General features: G+C 38.6%; 1 protein-coding gene across 1 annotated transcript; it reads left to right on the top strand.

The window, feature by feature from the left end:
- Nucleotides 1-27,718, top strand: LOC121079229 (agouti signaling protein). Its single transcript, XM_040576191.1, has 4 exons — nt 1-119; nt 20,943-21,097; nt 24,576-24,637; nt 26,933-27,718. Exons 2-4 carry the CDS (start codon nt 20,944-20,946, stop codon nt 27,107-27,109), a joined length of 393 nt encoding a protein of 130 aa, XP_040432125.1. The 5' UTR covers nt 1-119; nt 20,943; the 3' UTR covers nt 27,110-27,718.
- The last annotated feature ends 130 nt before the right edge of the window (nt 27,719-27,848 follow it).

The following is a 27,848-nucleotide window of genomic DNA, read 5'->3' on the forward strand; positions in this document are numbered from 1 at the left end:
TTCAATATTCAGCAAGTCCTCTCACATCTTCAATTCATGGATTGAAAGTTCTGATTTATATGAAAAGGAAGCAGAACCAGAACATTAAAAATACAGACAGCTGAAGACCGGTAAGAAAGGTATGTAGTAAACACTTTTGGAAGTTCATTTCTAATACAGCTAAACAAAATCTATTGAGCATATCCTGCTGTCCTTTCTGCCTGGAGGCGGCTACTACAATGCCAGGATGCCTTAGTGCTGCTGCAGTTCTTTTACAGTTACCTCCTTTTCATCACTCACTTATTTTTTAAGAGAAAGAGAGGCCTTAAAACCTTAGCTAGCTGTAAAGCTCTAGATAAATCAAAGGATTTAGCAGGATTAGTTTCACCTGACTTGTAGTGAAGTCTCCTGCAATGAGAAAAGCCAGAACTGCTGGTCAATGTACAGCATTTCTGCTATGACTTTCAAATATGGCTGGAAGTACATTCTCCTCAGCTACATGCCTGAGGTGAGTAAATGTTTTGTTATTTAAATGGATGTTATATTTTTATTCATAATTTTTTCATAAGTTTGTACTTTCATATTCTTTTTCTAAATTACAATGAAATATTTTAAGAAGATATATAGTTCCAGCAAGAATTTTACGTGCAGTATGGAGTTGTTTAGCAAGATAAAATGAAAATGCAGGGACCAGAGAAATCTATGGTTTAAACGCTCTGCTTATATATATAGAAATATATCATCTACTCTGAGAGTAATAACACTGGTCAGTTGAAACATGAAGGGTAATAATTATTCACCAGTTTTGTGAAATAAAAACTGATTATATTGAGATGAAGAAAATAAGTTTTAGTTAAATTAAAACATTAATTTCTGCAACTGTCATTTATGGGCAAGATAGTGGTTTTTTTTCCATTTTTCAAATTACCATTTTGCCTTCAGAAGTTGGACACTTTAGACTGTATATCAAAAGATATTTAGAAATGTATTTTTAATGTGTTCAGAATTTTGTCTTGTACTGGCCTCAAACTCTATATTATTGGACAAAAAGAAAGTTTCTTCATAGTGAAGAGTTAAACTTTTGTTGTCTGATCTAATTGAATGCTAGATTGGTGGTGGTGGGTTTGTTTGGTTTTGCTGTTTTTTTCCTTTTTTTTTTTTTTTTTGAGTTGCCCTCTTTCAGAACCAGAAACTCTTACTTGTAAATGTTACATAGTGTATATGTTCAGATTTATGCAAGATGTTTTGATGTTTTCATGGTATACATAGAATTCTGAACCCTGTAAACACAATAATGGTATTAACAAGGACCAGATGTCAGTTGCCTTTCTCATATAGAAAAATCAAAGGTATGAGTTCTGACTATTTGAAGAATTTAATGAATAGGTGCTCAGCAGCTATAGACTTTTATGACTTAAGATTAATCCTACCAAGGTTCCAATAACATTAATTCCATTTGTTGAGGGAGGATGGCAAGTTCAGGTAATTTTTGTGGTACAATTAAATCAACAATTCACTTCAAGTAGCTTTAAATGGGGGCGGGGGGGAACAAAGTTTGTGGTAAAGTTGGTTTTGGGTTATTATTTTCCCCCCCTTCCCTTCTAATTCCTTTGCAACAAAACATATACTGGATTTATTGTGAAAAAAAGAGTAGAACTACTGAGAACATTACAATACAAAACGTTGCAACAGAGAAATGAGGGAGTATTAATTTAATCCTACGAGGTACTTAATCCTTTTCTACGTTTAGTTAAAAATTAGATGTAGTAGAACAGTTAGAATCTGTTTTGGAGGTTCCAAAACACTAACATTGCAGCCTGGTTTAATGCTTAAATACACCCCTCAAAGTGCATGACATCTCTAAGATGTGAGAAGTGTTATGACTGTAATCCACATAAACAAAGCTATGAACGCAAGATATAAATCAGCTATGTCATTAAAATGTTATTTTTCCTTTCATTGTCATGACTATCACTAGAGTTTGCAATTTAAAATTCAAAGAATTAATGTAAAGAATGTAAGAATTGAAACACTTCCTAAACCTCATTTTATATATCAGATGTATACTGTGTATATATTTGACATTTTGAGGCATAATGATGCACCACAAATTAGTTATGCAATGACCAGCAATATAGCAGGTACTTCAGTAAGTAATGAAAATATTTTTCCCCAAAATCCTTACAATTCAAGGATTCAATCCTAAAAACCTATCATGGAAGCAGAGTTGAAACAGATGCAACAAATTACATATCCACAAAATATTACTGTCAGTAATTAATGTATACCTGCCAGATTTAAGTTTATTTTGCTATTGCCTCCTTCTTCCCTGCATTATCCCAAATGCCCCACTCTACCTGTTCTGTTCTTGAAGCTCTGTTATGAATACTGTACATACTCTCTATTCATCAGAGAAGTGAAATAAATTTTAAGGACACATGTTCTAATGTTTTACCACTGATTTCAGTATAAGCAGGAGCAAGACAAATAAGTTTATAAAGTAAATTTGAAACATTCAGCCTTCAGTTAAACCCCTTTCTGATTAAATACAAAAAAAAGCTGCGATTAACTCTTGATGGGTAGATACCTTTATTAAAGGAGCATAATGAGAGATGGCATGGATTTATTTTTAAGCTCTTTAATCAACATTTTGCCTAATATTCTTCCAATCTCAATGTTTTTAATATTTTCAACAATTCTGTTATCAACATATTCTATATATTTCTTTCCTCTGAGGAATAAGGCATTTAAATTGCAAAGCAAAATTCATATCTCAGATTAGGCACATCATCAGGGAGGAAATTCTGAAAGTTAGGGCAACAAATAAAGAAATATGGTTAAATCTGCCTGGAATACTTTAGATCAAGGGAGTGAAAGACAACCTACATTATGAATTTCATAGAAATGAAAAAGAATGAGGGAATGACCATGGCATCAGTTGGACAACATTGCAAGCTTCTGATGTTTCTTGTTATTGCATAAGCCTAACATGTAAATTTAGTCCTAACCTGTAGCTGCATGTTGATGTTACTAGTTTTGACTGCTTCCACTGAAATTGTATCCTTTGATTTCTCAGCTTTAAGGATAAACTATGAAACACCAAACCTCTCAAGCCTAAAGATAAGGCATTTTTTTCTGAATGGATGTAGTATTATTTTACTAAAGTGTTCTGCAACTATTCATAATATTTTACTCAAAAGCAGATCTATTTCACTTGTAAGCACCATATCACATATCACTTCTCCAAATGCTAAGGCTTCTCTGATCATTCTCCAAATACACCTGTCTTCTTCCTTGTTTATTACAGGAGAAACTAGTTTTCTAGCTGTGCGACTTCACAGAAGTAGCAGTAAAACTGCCTCCCACTGATTTTTCGCAAAGCTAGGTGTGCATTAAGTCTTATTTGTCATATTTTTGTTGCATCTACTCACAACAACAAAGAATTAGATCAGAAAAAGAGGTTGTCCAAAGACAAGTGTTACTTCTCTTGGAGAAGAGCAGCAATACTCCCTCCAGATTGTCCTTCTAGCAAACGTGCTTAGATCACCTGCCAATGTTACCATCACAGCAGACACCCTTCTGTCTACTAAAATCAGCGAGAGTCTTGTAAATGATATCAACTTGGCTTTATGCCAGGCTTCTTTCTCATTCAAAGTTTTCCAGAAGAGCAATAGTTCCCTGATAAAAGCATTTGCAACTGAGGGAAAAAGTTATATTCTTATATTTTATAAATGTGAAGAGACAAGGGCAGACCAGGCTGTTTTCTCTCACATAAGCACAATCTCAAAATCAAAGAGATGTTACTGAGAGGAGTCTGATCTCATGCACCCATGAGAGACATCAAGTCCTTATTCTAGGGTAGTATGGGTCAGTTAAAATATGATCTGTAACTATCCACAAACTGCTCAATGGACCTTGCAGAGATCCACATCCGAATGTCCTACAGACCACATGTGTTTCCAGATCCTCATGGGAACAGGGAAAAACTCCTTGTCTCATCCCAGTCCTAATGCAACCAAAAACATCTGCAGAAAGATGTGCATGTGAGGAAGGGTACCAGGTGCAGGTTTGAGGCAGTCAGGAGAGAATCAACACGCTGTGCAGTGTTGTGTTAGGGATGTGATGAAGGGTATGGTGAGGGAGCCAGGAGAAATTTTGAGAATATTGAGAGGATGGTAAAATGGGGGGAACAGATGAGAGCAAAATCTTATGGTTAATAAAATAAAAATAATGAAGCCTAATGGAAAAAATAAAAGTGAACAAAGGGGAAATAAGAGTCTGGAGATAGTTAAGAAGAAAGGACTCTGGAGAGTCAAGGAAAATCGGAAACAGTTGGGTAGAAAAAGTAGTGTGAAAAAATAAGTGTCATAGGAATTTATGTTCGTTTGATAGTACAGAAGGGGAAGAAAAAACAACTATGGAAAGAAGGAAGAAGTAAGGAAAGAAAAAGTTTTTCTTTAAAAAACAAACGAACAAAAAAACAATAGAAAACATAAGCCAGACAGGGAGAGAATAAAAAACTGACTGACATCAAAGAGAGGAGGAGGAGGCACACAAATGCAGATGCACACACAGGTTTTCCACAAGGTTGCAATGGCTGGTACTGTGAATGCAAACCAATGTTCCTGACAATCTAAGACACTCTCCAGAGTGACAGCTGAGCTTTATTTCAAAGAAGCACAGAACAAATCCCTGGGATTTTTTTTTTTTGATTTTTTTTTTTTTAAAGGAGAAAGGTTGTAATTATCTTGTAATTAAATCCCATAAATGTTTACAAAGGAGATACAAATTTTGTGACTTGGTGCTGGAATAGAAGCTAAGAAAAGAATCATGCCTTAATAAGCACTGTCTGAAAAATAGGTTTTCCTTTAAGGGAAATTTTGGACTATGCTATTTTTCAATTCAAAAGGAAAAATGTTTTGAAGTTCTAAAATGGAAAAATAAGAACAGTGTTTTCAAAGAAAGGAAATTGTTTGATACCATAGATTTCCCCTGCAGATATCAGGGCAAGATTTTAATTGACATTTTTTCATTTTGAAATATTTAATTGCTTTTAAAATTTTTGATGTGATAATTGATAATTGTCAATTTTAAAAACTGAGAATGTTCCAACTCATAAAATTCAACTGGTTCTACCGCTATGTCATTTATACTCATCACCCAACAAAACTGAAGATAAGTAGAGACGGATGAATGAAAACATCATACACTGTGTTCATGTCAGCCTATCTTTCTCCCACTGTCCTAGGTTACTTCTCACCTTCACCACACCGCACATTTGCTCATTCGCTTTGCCTCAAACATTGCTCCTCGAGCATCTCAAACATGTTCAGTAACACAGAAGACATCTTTTGCCCATGTTTCTGGTCGCTGGATGTGTTTTTCCTTTGTGCAGATACTGTTGGAGGGGTAGTCCCTAAGTGCTCCAGGACAAGCTACATTCTGGATGCTTTTTGGAAAAAGGAAGGCTGTGCGCTGTTTCCTTCAGTAGGAACAAAACAATCCCCAAGTGTTTCTGCGATATTTTACTGACAGAGTAGCATCAAACGTGATGGCTTCTGAAGACCTTTTGCTACATTTTGTCTGTAGAAACAGATAAGCAACATCCAATCTGAACTAAGTTGACTAAACTGATGTCACAAAATCTGTGTAAAGTTATCTACAGATTTCAAATCCAAAATGGAGAAACTAACTTTGAATTAGATAATCAAAGGATTACAAGCAAAACAGTCTACACATGTGAGACTGCCCCACACGTCCCAGTTCCCATGATACAAATCATGGCATTATACGCAAGCTTGAACAAATAACTGGTTATCTGCCAGCTGGCCAAGTTCTTAAAGGTTTCTACTGGCTTCCAAAGCACTGCGGCTTGGCCAGAATTAGCTGGTTTCCTATTAAAAAAACTTAGGGAAAAAAATATGATGAGGAGCTATTACTGCCATACTAAAGCAACACATCTTAGTAAAAAGCTATTAATTAGCTTTAATTTAAAGTCATGTTATAAATGTGAGGTATAGCTGCCTCTTATTCCTTTATGATGTAAGTACTAACTTCTTAGTTACTACTCTGATTGCACTTAGGGATTTTAGTTTGACAATATCAGAGCAAAACATAGGAAAAAACATTTGTCAACTGCTCTTCCAAAAGAGACATCTTGGATGCAGAAAGTTTTCATTGACTTATACAGTCTTTCCATTTGGAAAAAAAAAAGATGTGAAAAGCCCCCTTGCCCCACCCCTGTGGGATTTTGAACACTGGAAGTCTACATCAGCACCGTAAATTTGCTTCAATTAATGATACCCCGTATCTATTCTCATTGATATGGTATGTTTATGCAAGTCTTCTGTGAAAAGTTGAGTTTGGGTCAAATTTTATTCTCCGGTTCTAATTATCCTCATGTAAATCTGGAATTGTTGCACTGTGACTTTACAACTGCTTTTGATGTCTTTATTTGCAAAATAAGGTGACCTTGAATCAGGAAAGTATACTAATCCTAGTCACTTTTAAGCATTTAAATATTCTAACTCACTTTATTTTAAATTGTGTTGGCAATCTGTTAAAGCACATATTTATGGGCTTTTTGTACCCTTAGCATTTCACCTTCCATATGTGTGTCATATATTTATTTTTATTATTATTTTTAAGTGGCACAACCCTGACCTCTTTGTTGTTCTGTTTCACTCTGGGGCAGGAAAACTGGAGCTGTGACACTGGGGAAACATGAAATCTCCAGAAATTGAGGATTTATTTTTTTTAAATAGCTAGCTATAATGGAATAGGCATCCAATACTGCTAGTAACAGGAATTTCTTAGAAAATTAACCGTGACAGATATCTAGGAGAATAATACGAGCGCAGTATTTAAACCAAGCAAATACATGGCTGCAGTCAAAGTGTTCTTTTAAACTCATGATTTTTGCAAGTTTTTCCAACACATGGGGTGTGTGGAGTTGTTCCAGCAATTCCCATCTCCCCATGCTTTTTACAAATGCTTGTAAACCTGCATCCTCAGCTCATGTTATCTCAGTGTGTTCTTTCTCACCTAAACTACCATGTTTTAGGAGACATACCGAGAAAAAATAAAAAAAGAACAGCTAAAGGAGGTATTTTTCCTATTCAGGAATAATCCTTGCTGTGTTATGAGATCCAAAGGGAACAGTGAACAACTGCCTTCACAAACAGCTTGTTAATCACACAGACACAAAAGGAGACACGACTTTATTTCATATTAGCCCCCCCACCACCACCACCGCATTCAGCATATAAAAACCTATTGACACTTTGTCACCTATTCTAAACCAAATCTTGGTGCCCTAGGCTGCAGCTTTGTCAGTGGCTAAACATCTTCATGATTAATTATTTCCATCTATCCCATTGCACAGAACTCAACCAAGTAGGTATAAAAAACAAAAACACCTTGTGGCACACGTGAGGCACACATGGCTGTAAAACAGCCAGCATAAAGTATTAATATACCATTACAATGTACAATTGTAGCATACGGAAAGCACAATTATAGCCTTGAAATTGAAGAGGGACATTTGATACATTTCAAATAATTGTGTCCCACTTCCAGTAAACTCATCTGGTTTTTGCACATGCAATTATTAAACTTTAAAACACACATGCACACACAGACAACAAAAACCACCTTTCCTCCTCTACGTTGCTCCTTTTTGTTGCTCCAGCTATAATTATCTCATTGCAGCAGAGTTTTAACACACCACTATTATCGCATTCAGGCAACTGCTGCAGATCTGCTCTCACACATACCCAGCATCTGCAATGATCCCTCAGGGAGTGCAGCTGCCCGATACCGTCCCTTTGCAGGAACAGGCCCTGAATAAGGTCTGACGAGCATGATTTCTACCAGCAGGTCTTTTCAGTTGTTCCCATTACATAACTGTTTCTACATGAGTGACAGAAAATAACCCTAGCTGCCTTTCCTCTGCTTGCCATCAGCTGAAAATGCCTCTGCCTGAAGAACTGCTGCAACAGGACTGTCCCCCTGGTTTTCAAATGGGAAGAAGAAGGCAGAGCTGAGGGTCAACTTTCCAACAGATTTTTTCAGACCAACAGTTAAACAGAGAAGGGTGTTCAAAAAAAAGAAAAACACTGAGAAGAAGCAGAAATCCAAGTAGAAAAGAATAGCCTGTCCATTGTGGTTATAATTTTGTCAGCTAATACATAGAAAAGACTTCTACACTGCTTGGGAGGAGGTGGTATTGAAAAGCAGGCTGCTCAGCAGTGAAGAGGGACTAAAAACAACTCCAAAAGCTTTGCCTATATTCTCTGGCAGATCAGCAGAACAAGGGGAGAACAGCCTGCTTTAAGTTTCATTTAAGCCTGATAAATAGAATAACGGCTTGCTAATTTGGTAGGACCAAAATGTTTAACCTCTTCTGCAGGGCATTTAACTTCCGCTGTATTGCTTGGATGTAAAAGGTTGTGTTTTACAGCTACATTGTACTAGAGATATTTGTCTTCCTTTACATTCTTACCAGTCGCGCAAATCTATCTTCATTGTGTGGGAAGCAGCAGAGTTCTAAAACTGTCTTTACTTTGATATTTTTCTTTTTTGCTCTTTTGCATTTATTTGCTCCCGTTCTGTGTTTGGCTGCAAACTCTTCTTTTTCAGCATCGTCCACGGTTTAGAGTGCCTTGATTCTGTTTGATCTATCTATATCTTGAGTTTTGTTGCAAATTGTGCTTTAGTTTAGTTGACATATATCTAAGTTTTTTCTGAAACTATTTGTTTTAAATGTTATATTATCTCTATGCACTACTGTATTATGATTTTAATGGTAAGTACATTTCCGAGACTCTATTTCTCCACTGCTTGAAGAAGTTGGCTAGAGTTTTAATTTTTGTCCTCCAAGCGAAACAAATAAACTTACTGCATGACACTGAAATCTTTATTTTCCTGAAGCTTTTATAATTCCTGAATGATTTTAAGGCTTTACTGTCCCCCAAAATAAAATCTAATGTTTTTTTTCTTCAAACTTTGGATTGCAATTCTTTTTCTAATTTGCTCTGTAAATTCTCTCTATAGCACATAGTATTCATAATTAGTGTTCCACAATTAGTATTAATAGTATTAATATATTTCTTATATAAAAGATATTAAAATATATTTTGTTCATAATATTATGATATAATTTTATGAGAATTAAAGCAGCTTTGCTTGCTTGTATGTAGACATGATTTATGATTGCCATTTTCAATACCAGCATTTTTCTTCACAATTTAATTGTTGGTTTTTATAGTGACTTCAGTTTATCTGTACGTTTCATGACATTTTTTATTTCCCTAAAGAGATGCATTCATTACTGCTGTCCTGATATTTTTTGTTTGTTTTTCTTCCCCCTCTTCCTTTCTCCTTGTATAGGAAACTGCTCTTTTTTCTTTTGATTTTTAGCCATATGATGAAAGTAATAGCTTATCACATGCTTCAAAAGTGAATTTGTTGCTTCTCTGATATTTTCATAGTTTCTGGACCATCTTAATATCAGAAAGACTTCTGACTGAGACAGGAGGATTTCTTTAAAGACAGTATTTGACTGTAGAATCTGACTTCTTTTTTTAATAGTTGCATGCATTTTATTTGGATAGTTTGAAGTCTCCTCATAACATCTTGGGCAGTTGTTTTCACTGTTTCTCTCAAAAGCTCTTTGGAGGCTACATGTTTTTTTGGTTGTTCTGTTGTTTGGGTTTGTTTGTTCTACAAAAAACATGCACCTTTGTTGGGTTTCCAGATATTAAGGCTGCACTTCCCTATGCATCTCCCACTCTATGGGAATTGTTCTTCTATATTGAAACAGGCTCAGAAAGCTTTAGTGAGTGTTCCAGCTCAAACATAAAAATAGAAAAGCAATCACAGCTAGGGAAGATAACCAGAAAAAAAAAGATACAGTTCTCATATATGCAAGAAAAACTATTCACTTTGAAAACTGGAAAAAAAATGTCAACTTCAGTATAGGTTTTTCTCATTAGTATTTCCTTTGATCTGTTATGCAGACCTATATGCATAATTAGTTCTCTGTACTTTTCAGGGTAAAAATCTACTAAAAGTCTTGTTGAGGTAATTAACATCTTGTTAATTAAGCATGTATATGTGCTTGTGTTGTATACATACTGCATAGGAAACTTATTGCATTGCTTTTTTTTTTAAGAAGTTTTTCATTTGCTGTTTTTCAGAAATGTGTTAATGGAAAAAGCCACTGACTTCTTGAATAGCAGTTGCAATTTATTTTTCAAATCACACTTTCTTTTCGATATTTTTTTGACTGTGGGTTAAAATTTTAAATATACTTAATTCATATTAAATAAGAGACCAAAGGAAGCAGAAGGCACTATGGAGCAGTGTCCTGCTCCAACAGGGCTCACTATACCTTTTCACTCACTTCTCTCTGCATTTTTAACAACTCGTGACAAAAAAGCATCTCAAAAAAAAAAAGTCACTCATTTGCAAATACTAAGGAAACCATTATATTAATAATAGCATTACTTAAGCATTTCAAATCTATTTAAATCATTTTCACCATTTAGCAAAATATTAAGCAAGTTTCATCCCATCGATAGAAGTATTCAGTTTAAGATATGTGAAAGTACTCATATAAACCCGTAGTGTTTTTTTTTTTTTTGCCTGTAAAGCACACTTTTTAGTGGATTTTGCCACGTGTCCACCACTGATGTATTCCCTGCACCAGTGTAAAGCAACCCTGCCACACGGAGCTGGGCTCAGAGCAGGCTGCAGGAGCCAACGGCTGATGGCAGCAGGTAGGTTCTTTCAGCATAGAGCCCTTACAAAGGCTGCTGCCGCCAATGAGACACATTTATAGGTGGCAGTAATATACTTGCCTTAAAAAACAAATGTTTTAAAGGTGACAAATCCTACTGAGAGGAAGCACGCACAGTAACCCACACGGAATCATCAGTTGTGACATTTGATAAAAATCAAATAAAGCTCTGCGCTGACCAGATGCAGCTCATGCCTGTAATCAGTTTTAAAAAGTTAGAAAGAATCCATACAGACACCTTTTCAGATCCCAAACCATGCTGGATCAGCAGAAGACTTACTTTCTATCTTCTTTTCATAAAAAGTGGCATAGAAGCAGCTCCAGGCAGATCATCTGCAAACAATACACTTTGCATTTGAGGGAATACAGTGTACAGACAAAGTACAAAATTAACATATACACACACACAATATTATTTAGGGATTTGCCCTAAACTTTTTAATCTTTTGAATGTTGAATTTCAAAGCTTGTTTAGCTTGTTTTCCCAGTGTATGTTCTCTAGGATTCAGAGGCATGCTGCTTAAGTATGCCTGACACTCAAGATAAAAACAGTCAATTTTCCTGGAGTTAGAGGGGTTTCAGAGATCTCAGGGTTTGAAAAAAAAAGTTGAAACACCACACTTTGAAATAAACAACAGGGGATATATGTTGAGCCAGTAGGAAAACCAAACATGGCAGTGCAATAACAGCAAACGCCGCATTTTTGTCTCCAAGATTACCAGCGAGAAGTGTACCCCTTGCATGCCTGAGCTGAAATGAACGTTCCTACTCCTGGCACAGGTTCAGACACTTGTGAAATGATAAATAAAAGTGAATGTCTCACTAGTAGTTACTGCATAACACAGACAATGATGTAAATACCAGCAGCTTGGCTTAGAATTTTCATTTCCTAGTTCAAAGAAAAAAATCTATTGTTTTAAGTCTTTGTAGTAGAAAACTCATTTCAACCTTTGAGCAGTTGTTCTAAAACATAATTATTGATGAACCAGAATAGTCAAGAACTTGGAAATACTTTAGGCCTGACTTCATCTCATTGTATCTTTGCCATTTTGCTCGAAAAGTCTTCTGCCACTCCCTCCCCCCCATCCATACCAAGTATGTTCAGTGACTGAGACATTCTACAGTTTCTCTTTGATATTAAACAGATTGAGCTTCAAGAGCTCTTTTCAGACATGCTTTTCCATTCCTTTGATCATTTTTGTTTTATCCAAACTCTTTCCACTCAATGAGTGTTCTTCTTGGAGTGTTGTTCAGTAATAGCCATACCAATGTCAAATAAATATTCTCTCCTATTGAAGTCAGTCCTCTTTTCTCATTCGAGTGCTACATAAGCGCTTTTGACCGTAGTCTTGCACTGGGAGCTGATTTCCACCATAACTCCCAAAACTTTTTGATTCACTGCTTTCCAGAAGAGAATCTCCCCATCCTGAAGGCATGATGCTTATTTTTTCTTAGATTCATGACCATATTTTTTTCCCATTTTTAAAACATTGTTTTCCTATGGGTAGTTTATCAATTAATACATATTTCAGCCATTTGTCCTCATCCTTATTTACCGCTTATGGGGCACACATGGATTTCCCTTCTTCTACAAAAGAAGCTGTGCCTTGAAGCACTTTGTAGAGACAGTTCAGATCCCTTGTTGATCTTGCGTAGATACCAGAGATTGTTCCAACGTCTTTCTTCCATATGGTACTCTATGTCTGACTCACTGATGCCAGGTTTCTCCACACACAAAGTTAGTCATAATGTTATTTTCTCACTTCTAAAAGGGTACATAACTGTAACAAATGATTTACCTTAAGTAGCAGCAAACTCCAATGGCTCCAACTGCCATTATTTGTCCAGAGCATAGCTGTGATAATATAACCTTGCTTAGATGTGGGAGGAATGTCTAGAAACCTCAGTCTTCTACACATGTACCACACAATAGAAACTACTACTAGCAGTAGATCTGCTATTACTCATTTTGCTTTCCATCCACTGCAAATGGATATCATATTACACTCTGAACACTTCTTCCATTACCTTCCCAATAGAAGCTCTGTCCTCTGATTTTCAAGCAAATCTCTTAAAATTAATCAACAGAAAAAGCCAGAGCGCTATTTTATTTCATTTTTACTATTAGATATAATTTGATCATTGCTCTGATTTACCATTTTGCTGTCATCACCAAGAAGATTATAATTGCCCAAATGATTTCTGAAAGTATCCAATGTCAGCCTCTACTAGTCACAAGTTAAGTATCTCACAACTCAGATCCTTAAAAATAAAATAAATCACCACTTAGATGTCTTAGTTGTAACATAAAGCCAATCTGTTCCAGAATATACAAAGAGAGTAAAACCAGCACACAAATCTAAGACAACACAGGTTTTATATAGAATAGAAATAGGAAAATTCCCATGCTCAAACCCGTAGAGCCTCTGACATAATCACACATAAGGAAGGAAGAGAGGGACTTGTCAAGAAGATCACGTCTGTTAATCAAAGCAGTACGTGAACTTTTAGAAAATAATAAGTGAATGAGAATTGCATGTAGTAGTCTCTCTAGAAAGCGAGCATAGAGCAACCATAGTTTTACAGCTTCTGCTTTCCTACATTCTTCAAAGATGTACTTTCCCCATTTCCCATCTTCTGAAGACATACAATTAGACAGAGCTGAAAAAATATATATATTTCTCCCAAATAAGCTAGGCAAAACAGAAATTGAGTTCAGAACACTTTAAGGAACATTTTATACAATGACCAGAATCCCAGTACTGAGGTAGGAGCATGCTTTCAAACAAAGAGTCCTGCCCTTGAACTTCAGAATAACTTGAGAACCAGAATGTTGCTTTAAAATAAATACATTTTAAAAATAAAATTAAAATAAAAATTAAATAAAAAATAAAGATTTTATAATAAATTGATGTTAGTAAAAATAAAGGAGAAGATTAGAACTGCTTACAAACAGGAAGCAAAATGATAACCAATGCGGGCAGATTAGATTCTAAATGGGGCTCATAGATAACACGGGAGAAAAGCCCCCCTAATCTGTATCTATTACACGAGAGAATATGACTTAAGCTAAAAAGAAAAAAATAAAATAAAAAACAAACACAGAACAAGCAAAATTAAAAAAAAAAAAAAAACTTTACTATTGGGGTAAAAGAAAAAACACTCAAACACACTTTACATTCCACCAGTTATTCAGAGGACAGGTACTGAAGCTGTTTTAAAACAACCAGTCTAAATCACTTACCACAAAGCCTTTAACAGTTCAGCTTACAAGCAGGGACTATCTCATAACTGAGAGGAGAATTCAGCATCAAAGAGGAGCACTCCTTCCCCCTGAAATCCTTAGGGCAGGAATCTGGAGTTCCTTCTGTAGTCAGTGCTTTAATTGATCAATCCGCTCACCCATCTTGCTATAACCCCATGGTTTCACCCTATACTGGTGGAATCGTTTCCTCTTTGAAGGAAGACTGGGTAACCAATTTAAAGCAGGTGCTACCTGTTAACTGGAGAAGCTGGGTGGGAAACATTTTCAGTAAGTCATGGAACAGCTAAATAATTTCTTATAGTTAAACAATTACATGGATAATAAGGCCATCACATGTGTGTTGGTTTGACAGAGATCTTAGAAAAACTGGAAAAGGACTTAGAGAGCTTGATTTACAAAAAACTAGAGTAGAGTAAGGAGATCACTTGTCATCAGCAAAGTCACTAAAGGAACACTACCTCTGCTTCTAATGCAAAATAGATAACTGAATAATGGATATATCCACGTGGATAACAGAAGTACTGAGAGAAAAGTAATTTATACTTCTTTTATAATTTTATAATTCTTTGGGCTCAACCTGTTCACCTGAGCCAGAAGAATATTAGGAAGTTACCTGCTCAGCTAGCCATCTCTCAGGAAGAGAAAAAAAAATCTACAGTGAAGAGAAAGGTTTAGAAGGATTCAGGTCCTGGAAAATGAAATTGAAGCAATCAGATTAACAAATCACCAGAATCTTTATCACTTGGTTTAATTAAGAATTAAGCAGTGTAATCCAGGCAGGGTCTATTAATTAAGAATTAAGCAGTGTAATCCAGGCAGGGTCTATGGCCTGCCACAGAATAAATCAGACCATATGATCTCAGTGGTCCTGTTTGGTTTTGTAAGCCTGTAGCTTCACTACAACTTTGCTCTCCCCTAAATATTTAGCAGCATATTGTTTACCCAGTCTTATTGTAGCAGCTTCTGATTATTTTCTCAAGAGCTCTTCTAAATCGTCAGTTCAATAGTCACTTCTAAATCTAATATAAACATACAGTAACAAGCCTAACAGCCATGTTACAGGCAGTATCCATAAAACAATCTACAAGAACCCCATCCTTCATACTGATCACTACAAATTTAAAATTATTGATTCCCTGTGCCTTCTCCACTTTACTGGAACAACAGCTCCCATCATTCAAAGTTGTTTCCTTCAATATTATTTGTGTCTAATTGTTTCCATTATTAACAGACTATTCTCAGTTTTAAAATTCACTCCACCCTCACTTATAGTATCTAACATCTGTATGAAACGTGAAATGAGGATCCACCCCTTTGCTTTACACACACCATCACACTGGCTAGTTTTGAAGAGGGTGTAATTTTGCCTGCTTCATTGATTTTATATGTGTTAGTTTTAAATGTAAGTGATACAGCAGACCAGACTGACAGATGTATCTAATTCATTCCTCAATATCTCTGACTCTGGAGAATGTATAATTACCTCCAGGCAAGCTATTCCAATATTTCCCTATCACAAATATTGGAAAGGTTTTCCTTATACCTCATTTAAATATTTTCTCCCATAATTTAAATCTCTGTTTGTTGCCCTTTCCATCCTGAACAAAGAAAGCAGCGGACAGAGATGGCTCTAGTAGGCTCTGAATGAGCAATAGCAGGGAGAAGAGCAAGCAGTGAAATTTTTAGTGAGTTATAGCAAGTGTAATGGAAAAGTTTCTCTCCTAATAGGACTCTAATCCCAACGCAATTGATCTCTGAACCCCAGTGAGTCATAGATTCTAGCTACTGTAAAGACTGATTCTCATACTTTATTACCGTACTAAGACTTGAGCTACGATGAATTTATGGCACAGGGGGCTCTGCTGAAAATCTTCAAAATGGAAATTTACTTTCTTCCTTTTCAGCCCATCTGAGCTCAAGTGATTTTGTTCTAAACTGTGTGGCATATATATGTGGTTTATATAATTACAAGGGTTTTGACAGACCAGTGTAGCTGCAGAAAATGAAAATAAACTCAGTGTAGTTTGAGGGAGTCTCTGTGTGCTGAGTTATCCCCCACTTATATAAATACATAGAGAGTTTAAAATGACTTCATTTATATATAACGGTAATAAATACAACATCTGTAAATCAGGGATTTTAAATATATATAAGCCAAGTCATGGTAGACATCGTGTATTCCTGCATGACAAATCTGTGTAGATTAGCTGGGTGCCTCACTTGTCGCTCTGAACTGTGCTCAGGAAGCCTCAGGCAGCCCATAAGCAGGGTTGATGCAGTCTGTACAACTTCCGCAACTGCAGCTGTGTGTATAGGGATCAGACACAGAAAAAAGGAAGGGTCTGTTTTCTTCTGGTGATCAAATGATGACTACTTTTAACAGGAGTAGACTGCAGAGAATGCCATCAATGTTATATACTGATGCTTTTGTAACATACATGCGTGATATGAGATATTTGGACCAGGAGCACGGTGAATAGAGAGGGCAGGGCCCGGCAGTTCATGCAGGCCAGGCGAGCAGGGAGTGCACTGTCACTGCTGTTTTCCAACAGTGGTTGTAACCTGCTCGCAAAGAGCCCAGCCATGGTATCCACCCGGCAGAAAGCCTTGGCCTCTGCATCCCTTGTGACCTCTCCAGCCACATCTAGCGATGTGGCTACCATACAAAGATCTCAGGGAAACACGTGGCCGTCTGGGTCTTGGGCTGCAGGGTGAGCCTGAGTCTTCTGTTGGTGTCCGACAGCAGCAGCGGTGGGTATGTCTGTGGGAGGTGTGCCCAGGTTGAAGAATTGCTCAGCCTGGTGGCAGAGCTTCAGGAGGAGGTGAACAGACTGAGGATCATCAGGGAGTCAGAGAGGAAAATTGACTGGTGGAAGCATACTCTGCCCATCCTGAGACAGACTCACGAGACAGCCACCACACAAGACACAAAGGTTCCCCTATCCCACCAGGCAGTAGGAGGGAATCTAGGTCATGGGGGGGGAATGGAAGCAGATTTCTGTTTGGGGTGGTAGGCATGCCCTCTCCCTGCCTACCTCGCCTTCCTGGGTACCCTTACGCAAGAGGTATGAGGCTCTGGAAATTGGCAGTCAAGCAAACGACGATGTAGACGAAAGCCCATCCCAGTTGGAAGGGGTGCCTAAGACAAGGAAACCTACCCCCCACATCACTACATCTCCTACCAAGAAAGAAAGAAGGGTTATCATCATAGAGGACTCCCTTCTGAAAGGGACAGAGGGTCCAATTTGCTGTCCGGACCCAGCCCACAGGGAAGTCTGCTGCCTCTCTGGGGCTCGGGTAAGAGACATAGCTAGAAAAGTCACTCACCTGGTACAGCACTCTGACTACTACCCACTACTGGTTTTTCAAGCTAGTAGTGACGAGGTAGCAAGGAGAAGTCCAAGGGCAATCAAAAGGGACTTCAGGGCTTTGGGGCAACTGATTAACGGATCAGTGGCACAGGTTGTGTTTGCCTCCATCCTTCCGGTAGCAGGGATCAACATCGAAAGGCAGACTCGGCCCATCAATGCATGGCTCCAAGACTCCATGGCTCCATGAGTCTGGTGCAACCACCAGAACTTTGGGTTTGTTGATCACGGGAAGGTCTATGCGACACCAGGCCTGCTGGCACCAGATGGGATGCACCTCTCTCAGAGGGGGAAAGGGATTTTTTCACATCATGCAATGGGTGAACAACTGGCTGACGGGTAGGGCTCAAAGGGTTATGGTAAATGGGGCTACATCAGGCTGGCAGCCAGTCACCAGTAGGGTCCCCCAAAGCTCCATTTTAGGGCCAGGTCTTTTCAGTGTTTTCATAAATAATTTGGATGTAGGACTAGAAGGTGTTTTTGAGTAAGTTTGCTGACAATACTAAACTGGGAGGAGCTGTTGACTCTGTTGAGGGTGGAAAGGCCTTGCAGAGAGATCTGGACAGATTGGAGAGCTGGGCTATCACCAACCGCATGAAGTTTAACAGGAGCAAGTGCTGGGTCCTGCACCTGGGACAGGGCAACCCTGGCTATATGTACAGACTGGGCAATGAGATGTTGGAGCGCAGCCCCGCAGAGAGGGATCTGGGCGTTGTGGTTGGCAGCGAGCTGAATATTAGCCAGCAGTGTGCCATGAGCCAGGAGAACCAACCATACCCTGGGGTGCATCAAGCATGGCATTGCTAGTCGGTCAAGGGAAGTGATTGTCCTGCTCCACTCTGCGCTGGTGCAGCCTCACCTCGAGTACTGTGTGCAGTTGTGTGCACCACAGTACAAAAAGAACATGAAACTGTTGGAGAGTGTCCAGAGAAGGGCTACAAAGATGGTGAAGGGCCTAGAGGGGAAGACATATGAGGAGCGGCTGAGGTCACTGGGCCTGTTCAGCCTGGAAAAGAGGAAGCTGAGGGGAGGCCTCATCGCAGTCTACAGCTTCCTCACAAGGGGGAGTGGAAGCAGGCGCCAATCTATTCTCTTTAGTGACCAGAGATAGGACCTGCTCACCAATTACAATCACAGGAAAAACAGACTTGGCTTGGGGAAGATTTAATTTATTGTCAATTAAAAATAGAATGCTATAGTGAGAAACAAACAACAACAACGACAAAAGCAAACAACAATTTCCCCTACCCCCTTCTTCCCAGGCTTAGCTTCACTCCCAGTTCATAGAATCACAGAATGGTTTGGGTTGGAAGGGTCCTTAAAGAACAACTGCTCCAACATGGGTCACCCACAGGTGGCAGTTCCCCCCACATCCACCTGCTCCACTGGGGGCTCCTCCACGGGCTGCAGCGTGGAGATCTGCTCCATGTGGGACCCATGGGCTGCAGGGGGACAGCCTGCTCCACCAGGAGCCTCTCCACAGGCCGCAGGGGAACTGCTGCTGCATGCCTGGAGCACCTCCTGCCCTCCTGTTGCTCTGACCGGGGGCTGCAGGGCTGGTTCTCTCAAATTTTCCTCGCGCTGCATCGCACTGTCACTGTCGTGATGTGATCAATACATCCAGTTCTTTTCCTTCTATTATTTGAAATCCAAAAGTTGTTAAGTTTGGATTTTTTTTTCACTCAAACTGTTTGTCAAAGTGTTTGTCAAAGTGTTTGAACTTGGCCTGTGTACTGTGACATATTCAATTTCTACTCTATTCCTCAGGAATATCCAGTTGGGAATGATGAGAACAGGGTAGGGAAACAATGAAAGAGTACAAAAAGGAAAAAAAATAAATGCATGAAAGGCATTTTTCTAAGGAATCTCCATGTCAAAAGCAACAGGACATAGGGGATAGCTGAAAATGAAAAGAAACAAAAGGTAGAACCAGAAAACAGAAAATAGAAATAAAAGAAGTAGGGGAGCAAGAAAGGTAGAATGAGTTCAATAACTTCAGCAAGATGCTTAAGTTAAAATCACACTGAAATTTAACAAGCAGCTTCAAATGCTTGTCTCTGCACACTTGTCTCTGTACACTTTTCTCTATACAACATGCAGAATTTGTTTTAGTAAACTCATTGTGGTTAAGGTACTGAAAAACTAGAGAACAGATAGTGCCTGGTGCTGGGCCTCTGTACCTGGGAATGAAAACGAACAAACAAAAAACTAGGGGAAAAGACTCTGGAAGGAAGAACAAAAGTAATGAGAATGAATTGAAAGAAGCCCTCCTATGCCCTTTGCCAGACTTGACTCAATAGTATTTCATAGCCTTTCTTCAATTTAAAGAGGAAGCAGAAATTTAGATGTATCACATTGGCAACCTATGAAAATTTTAATCCTAGAAATTCACGTTATTTTTTTGGTTAAAAACAAGTTAAGAATTGCACTGTTTTCTGCAGGTGATTAAGGATTTACTTAAACCCATTTTATAAAAGGGGAAAACTGGGTTCTTGCTGCCAGCTGGCCACAGCAGGGAGTGGATTGGTGTCCTGCATCGCAGGGGCATCAGGAAGACACACTCATCTGGCAGCACGTTGGGCAGATGAATGAAATCCCCAAGCTGCAGATATGTAACCACTGAGCTTCACCTGCAGTTCTGCCTCCAGAGTAACTTCTGGAAAGCCAAAGGGAAAATAAGTAGGTTGGAGAAGAAACAGAGCTGATACCAGTAAGTAGAGGCATTAGAGGAGAATTATAAAAATAGTCTCAGGGTATGTCTTGAAAATACCCTAAGCAGAAAAAAATAAATAAGTAAAAATAAAAAAGGGATTTTTGATTATGGTCAGTAGCAGATGGGCGATACACAGGATGTTTTCCACAGAAAAAAAAGCCTTTCACACCAACCTTGCACTTATGGCCAGAGGGAGGGGATAGATGTGTGCACAAGGAGACCCACTGTACTCCATTCTGTCTTTGCCACATGCAGATTGTGTGGATAACAAGTCTGTAAAAGTACTTTTGCTATGATGATTATTGATGGTGATGGTGCCCATCCACACAGCCAGCAATGACACTGCCAAGGGAGGCCTTAGGCCCATTGAGAGGAACTCAGATTCTCAGTGGAGCAGTGATATATAAAAATCTGAGGTACTCAATGTCTTCCTCAGCTTTCAAAGGTCAGGTCTGCTTTTGGCCTCCCAGGTGCCTGAGCCGAGAGGCAGAGCCTGCAGGAACACAGCACTATATACTGCAGGCAAAGATGCAGTCAGAGGGCACTTAAATCAAGTGGATGTAGGAAAGTCCGTGAGACCAGGCAGGGTGCATCCTAGGGCACTGAAGGTACGAGTCAATGCCGCTGCCTCTGTTTGTTATCATCTTTAAAAGGTTGTGGCAACAGGGGGAGGGTCTCCAAAACTTGTCAAAGGTATGTTGATAAAATTGCTCAACGCAATAGCAAACCATTGCTGAGACTCATTTCCTTGCTTCTTTTCTACATACAAGTTTTGACTGATCTTGTTTTTTTGACAATGGGATTTTTTCTCCCCAGGATGGAAAGAAAGAACCTCTTCCTGAGCCTATTGCTCTGCTACAATTTGCTCAGAGCTACCAAGTCTCACATGGTAATCGAGGAGAAGATAGAACGCAACCTGTCAAGGAACAACAAAATGAACCTATCAGATCTCCCACCCATCTCCATAGTAGGTTAGTAAAATCTGCCATTCGATGCCAAATTAGCAGCACTTCCAGAAAGTACAGCTGTTGATTAATATGTACTATTTTGATAGCTTACTACAACATTGCAATTTTGTACAATGCCTTAGTACTATACAGAAGTGCAATAGCAGTGCAGGTGCAGTATCCAAGAATGGCAATGTGGCAAACCACAGTTAAGTGTAAGAAGAAGAAAAAATGTAAGAAGAATAAAAAATCTGCCTTTTGCATTCATCCTTCTCCTATATGCATATAAACAGAATGAACATTTGACATCCAAAATACAAGAATAACTCCAAAGAGTTATAATATTCTAAATAATATAATACAATACAATATGCTCAGCTAAAACTGAGCATATCTTGGCATAATGCTCACCTTTTCTGTAGACTGCTATCTTGGTTGATTATTCCAAAAAGGAAAATACAGATGCAAAACTCCCTGTACTGAAACTCTTGTACTCCCTGTACAAAACTCTTGACCATGGCTGTGCTCACTTTCCTGTGGCAAGAGGCATCTACAGAGGTATCTCAAGGACTTCCTACAGCCCAGTTGTTCAAAGGTGAGAGGCCAGCCTGATTCTCTGCTGCCTCATATCTACACTTGGAACAATACAAAGTGAGTAAGAAAACTGAGACAAATCATTACAATTTTTCTCACTCGGTAGAATAGACATACCTTTCAAAACAGTTTACTTTGGAGCTCAAATGGCACATGCTCAAAACCTTTCCAGGTTTTATTTTAGACAATTGGAAGCCATGATACTTTTATCATTTACTAGCTAATAAATAAATAAATAAATAAATAAATAATTTGAATTATAACTTGCAAAGCTAAATATAACAGTCCATCACTTGCCTCACTCCAGCATATTGTGAGATGTAACTAGAAGCCTATCCTTTTCCCCTTATTTTTGCTGGGCTCTGTGCATTACACAGCAGCTAGATGAAGAAATGGAGCTGTGCTGAAATGAGTGTACACAAGAGCATGAGAGGAAAGCATTGCAAGAGGGAAAGAGCAATGATTTGGAGCCAGTCCTGCCTAGAACAAGGGGAGAAACAAATGCAAATGGGGAAAGCATCTGGGAAAAGCAGCCGGATATTGAAGTGGGCACAGAGATGGGTGCAACCAGCAGTGCAGTCCTACAGCAAGCTGCTGCTGCTTCCACTGCTCAGGGATGAGGGTGATGCCGCATGTGGTGGTATTTATTATAACAACAGTGCCGTGGTAAGAGGCAGATGGTATGGTCTTTCCCATCACCACCACAGAAACAATTAATTCAGAATTGATAGTAAGAGTGTTTAAATAACCAAAGCCTACTCTCTACTCCTAATACATCTAAGGAGTTGATTTCTTTACGATTTATCAGAATTTATCGTGGTGATCCACATAATCTACTACACGCAAACAGAGACATTTCTCATCGTCTCTGTTTTAATATTTACAATACCACTTCCTATCCGAATCACATTTTCTTACAAGTCCTGCTCCTTCTGATCGGCCACATAGAACAGGGATGAGGTACTCATATTTACAGCTTATTTTTTAAATGTTGCTATAGCAATACTCAAGTAATAAACCTCACTTGCAATCAAGTTTACACACCTGCCAATAAATCACAGTGGTCATGGTATCAAAGGATGTTATGAGTGGCTCTAATTCAATAAAACCTGAGATTGGAATTGAATCATGTCTTAAAACATAAGCAGAGGAATTCCTAGCATCAACTAGAACATGATGCAATCATCTAATTAATGCAGGGTTTTTATTGCAGTTGTATCAGCAGAAGTTAGAGGTATGTATTATTGATATTTGCACAAGCCTGTATTACATTTCCCTGTATTTTCATAGATGAGATTTGTAAGGAGCTGGTTAATTAAGCAGTAGTTGAAAACATGGTAAGTAGAACATGAGGAATATGAAATTACTGGCAGGTGTTTTACTTAATGCAGAGGAACTAAGGAAGAGATGACTACAGCACAAATCCTTCAAAAAAAACATTTCCTTGTTTCCCTCTCAGCTGCCAACTGGGCATCATTTTCTTTGCCAAATTGCCTGGAACAACTAACACACATTTTTGTCACAGCAATGTATAAATCTCAGTTTATGACATCATACAACATTTAAATAAACAAAATGAAAACAATTCTGTAAGTAAAACATTCCAATACAATTGCAGTTGTAATGTAGAAAATTAAATGAATGTAGAATTAAATGACTTAGAAGCAACTCAGTTACCAAAGGGTAACTCAGTTTCAAAGGACAGTATAACAAAACCAACACAATGTGCCAGCTGGAACTGGATCTAAACCCCTAATACCACTTGGTGCGATGCCTGCTTAAGCCATGCTCTTACTGAGTGGCCTGAAATTCTTTATGCCTGAAATACAGTTGTTCCTCCCATTGTCTCTTAGAGACAGATGTGTAACTCTATAATAATGCAAGGATAGTAAATTAAACTGCCAAGCAGTGCATTCTTAATTGTGTAATTCTGCAAATTCTGGCAATTATTAAGTGTTCACATAAATCTCTATAGCAAATTCTGGAAAAGACAAGAAGCCACTATTCATCAGTGGGCACATGTAAATCTTTTTATGCCAGTCATTCATTACATGGAGCTTGTGCTTATTACAAACCTCACACGCAGATAACCAAGATTTTGAAAATACCGTGATAGATTAGTGAGACAGGAAGTGTCTCACACTTTAGCAGAAAAGTCTTGCTGTGTTAGATCCCAAGAAAAGTCTTAGTCATGAAGTTAATATACACTAATAAATAATTTTAGAGCTGATATAATAATAATGCTAATATTCCTCAAAGGATAGTATGGGAAATTTCATAATACTGGTGTTTTCATCTAAAAATAAAACCAAAACTTTTACAGTAGGCAGTCTGAAATTCTCTCTCTCCACCCCGCTCCCCCTCCCCCCCAAAAAAAAGTACCAAATCAAAAATCAACTACCAGAGTTGAGAACCCAGAACATATTTGTTAATTCCTGACAAATTTATGTAGGTAACACCTCCTCCTACAGAACAAATTTTGGAATTCTGAAGGTTTTTCCCATTTTTGTTCATGTGACTGATGTGCATTAGCACCCTAATTTTTTTACAGAGAGCCCTTGAATTTTATTTATCTGAAACTATTGTTCACATTGGTCCAAATATCTAAAAAACACATTGGGCAAACATGGAAAAAAAAAAAAAAAAAAAGGCTCCTAAAATACAAATGTCAGTGCTCTTCTCTTTTACATGAGCAACAGTGACAGCACAAGTTCAGATGCTACTTTTAAGTGAGGACAGTTCCTAGAACTTCATTACTGCAAAACATTCAGCTGTGGACGACTGCAGTGGTGTGGTAGCAATGCAGGTTATCTGCTTTCTGTTGCACAAAAATAGTATCAAGCATCTCTATTAAATTATATTTGCTGTAAGACTGATTTAATAATATGTTTTGATATTCTCTTTGAAGACTTAACTAAAAGATCCCAGAGAGTCAGCAGGAAAGAGGCAGAGAACAAGAAATCTTCCAAGGTAGGTGGCTGTTCAGAAAATATCATCAAATTGGAATGGTTTGCTACTTCTGTAATTTTCCTCAGTGCATTCATTTGAAAAGCTTTTACAGTCATTCTCTGATTTAAATAATTTGCATACAGTTTGAAGCTTAATACAGTAGAAACAGATGAAGAACATGAATGATGGAAAGAAAAGTATGATCTTAGATTTGTTACAGGTTCTTGGGTTTTGTGTTTTGTTGTTGTTTTTTAATTGGTTTTGGTTTGTTTTATTTCACAGTCCTCTTATAGAAAGGTAACTTAGCCTTGAGTTGCTTTAAGTATTTGAAACACTGTTTAGATATCTGCCAAAAAATATACCATTCCCAGTCTTGCCATGTAGGTTAACTGTCCAGGCTCTGCAGCCCAGGGGCATAAACCCACTGTCTGCTCATTTTTAACTACGGGTGCTAAAAAATATAACTAGAGGCATCCAAAGAATTTCCTATTTGCTTGAAAAATATTACCAAGTAATTTTATCAAATCTGTAGATACAGATTGATAGATTTCTTTAACCTGTAGCCATTAGGTCTTAAACGTGAAATATTACCTGGACCAGACTCCTACATTTTTAAAGACTCTCTAGGAGAGTAGAGAACAGCATTCTTATTTCATTTTTAGTTTGTCACGATAGCCATCTACAGTCACGATAGCCATTTACAGCCAAACCAGTAATAGCTGCAACCAGAAACATTTAGAGCTCCTTCTTTTCCTTTCTAATTGATGTCTTGTGTGGTCAACCTTCCCTGGAACACTTCCTAAATCCAAAGGATGGCTCAGATTGAAAGAGGCCTCAGGAGGTCACGCTTTTCCACTTTCTGCTCAGAGCAGGACATTCTGGCAATCAATCTGTGTTCAAGTACTTGGTCTTAAAAGTTCCTAAAGCATTTAGAGACCACATAATGTTTTACCTCACAACTGAAACTTCTGGCAAACTTACCAAGTTAGAAAATTGCCTATAGCAGCTGTAGCTGGAAGGCTCCAGAGATCCTGCCCAGGTCCCAGGCACATGCTGACCAAGCCAAAGTTTTCTCCCTTTCCAAATCATATTGTACTAACACTCTTCAGACAGGCTAGATCTTTTTCAGCTCACTCAGCTGTGTCTGCGTTTAAGGATTCCCATGCACAAATCTGATGCACAATTGATTACCGAGCTCCAAAAGCAGACTGACAAACAAACCTTGTGAGGTAGAGTATTGCCAAACAACCTCCCCTCTCTCTCTCAGCCACACAGTTCATAAAACAAAGTGGATCCCATCCCCACAGATGACAGGGAGGTTCCACTCTTCCATTTGAAAATTTTGGGGATCCAAGAGTAACTTGTTACCTATAACAATGTCACCATCTTTGAAGATTCATGTGTCCCTTTCTTTGCTGATGCCACATTCTTCCCTTCAGCGTATAATCCAAAGCTCTATCCAGTCACATTTATAATTACTTATAATATGGGACTCTTGTGGTTTTACCCAGCTGGGCTGCCAAACTCTACCACAACTGCTCTCTCACTCCCCATTATCAGAAGAGGGGAAGAAGAAATTATGCTGGAAAGAAAAAAGGCTTACAGGTTGAGATAACTTAATTAAAGAGAAAAGGAAGAGGGGAAAAAAGAAAAAAAAAAAAGGCTGCGTGGACACAGAGACAGTAAAAAAAAAAAATATTCTCTACTTCTCACCAAGGAGCAATGTTTGGCCACAGCCTGGGAAGCAGGGCCTCAATACACGTGGAAGTTGTTTGGGAGGACAGTCGTCTTACCAATGAGAGGCTCCCCCCTCCGTCCCCTTCCCCACCTTTTATTGCTGAGCGTGACCCCATATGGTATGGAATATCCCTTTGGTTGGTTTAGGTCAGCTGCCCTGGTGACGTTCCTTCCTCACTTTTTACCCACCCCCTGGGGGGGTTAGAAAGAGTCCTGATGCGGTGCCAGCCCTGCTCAGCAGCAGACACAACACTGGTGTGATACCACTGCTGTTCCAGCTACAAGTGCAGAGCACAACACTGTATGGGCTGCTGCAGGGAAAGTTAACTCCGTCCCAGCCAGACCCAGTACAGGCTCATGCAGTTGTTACTTGATAGGCTGCGGCAAGACAGTATTTCCCGTGATCCAGTCCCACCACATCAATTCTATATTGCTACCTAATATAGGTCCCACTGCTAGCAACCACCTACTAATCTCAAGCCACAAGTTCCCACACCTCATTTTATTTGCATCTACCCTTTATTCTGACCCATACTTGTTTTACATTTGTATGAATTTTCTTTTTTGTTGTTGTTGTAGAAAAAAGCTGAACTGAAGAAACCTCCAAAACCAAGGCCCACACCTGCAGCTGACTGCGTGCCAAACTTCAAAACCTGCAAACCACACTTGAATTCATGTTGTAACTACTGTGCCTTGTGCAAATGCCGAATATTTCAGACCATCTGCCAATGTCTAACGTTAAACCCAAAGTGCTAAACCAAACCAGGAACACATTACGGCTTCTGTCTTTCATTAGCTTCTGAAGTGTATATGTCAAACTGTCTAATGTGCATAGCAATTTAAGTAGAGAGCTTTGATGCTGGTAGGTTGGATTTGCTCCTCTTCAATGGACAATGGTAGTTTTCTTCACGTGGATAATTCTGTCATAAACAAGATGGGTTTTTAGTGAGCAGACAACCAGGGAGATAGATCTTAAACAAGCATTTTTAGCAAAACTAACCTACATTTAAGAAGAATTCTGGGTTCTTGGTTTTGTTTTGTTTTGTTTTGTTTTAGGGTTTTTTGATTGATTAGTGGAATTTTTTGTTTGTTTTTGAAGGGTTCTGTTAACCAAAGAATTCAGTACAGTCTAACCAGCACTGCAAAACCTGCACCAACAGCACACAAAGAGTCACACTGAAATAGGACTGGTTAATCCAGTGAGGGACCAGAGCTTGGGTTTGCCAACACACACACTGTTTGACAGCACAACACTAGCTTCCAACAGAGCCATAACAATGCTGAAAATGCAGGTTTCAGGGTGAACTCCTTCCTTACACATTGAGCAAAAATGAGGACTCAAATCTACACAGGTTACTCTACATAGAAAGATGTGCACAAAATAATAAGGCATTTTTAATCATCCCCAGCTGCGCATCAGTATCAGTACATCCACCTCCAGAGTTTTTAGTCCTTCTACCAGTAACAAGTATGTCCAAGGTGTATAACCTACACA

Source organism: Cygnus olor, chromosome 16 (genome assembly GCF_009769625.2).
Source record: "Cygnus olor isolate bCygOlo1 chromosome 16, bCygOlo1.pri.v2, whole genome shotgun sequence".
NCBI classification, from domain to species: domain Eukaryota; kingdom Metazoa; phylum Chordata; class Aves; order Anseriformes; family Anatidae; genus Cygnus; species Cygnus olor.

Coding starts and splice junctions, on each gene's coding strand:
- LOC121079229 (XM_040576191.1), top strand. CDS start 20,944: ATGGAAAGAAAGAACCTCTTCCTGAGCCTATTGCTCTGCTACAATTTG. Junction 21,098..24,575: donor CCCACCCATCTCCATAGTAG/GTTAGTAAAATC, acceptor TTCTCTTTGAAG/ACTTAACTAAAAGATCCCAG. Junction 24,638..26,932: donor AGAACAAGAAATCTTCCAAG/GTAGGTGGCTGT, acceptor TTGTTGTTGTAG/AAAAAAGCTGAACTGAAGAA.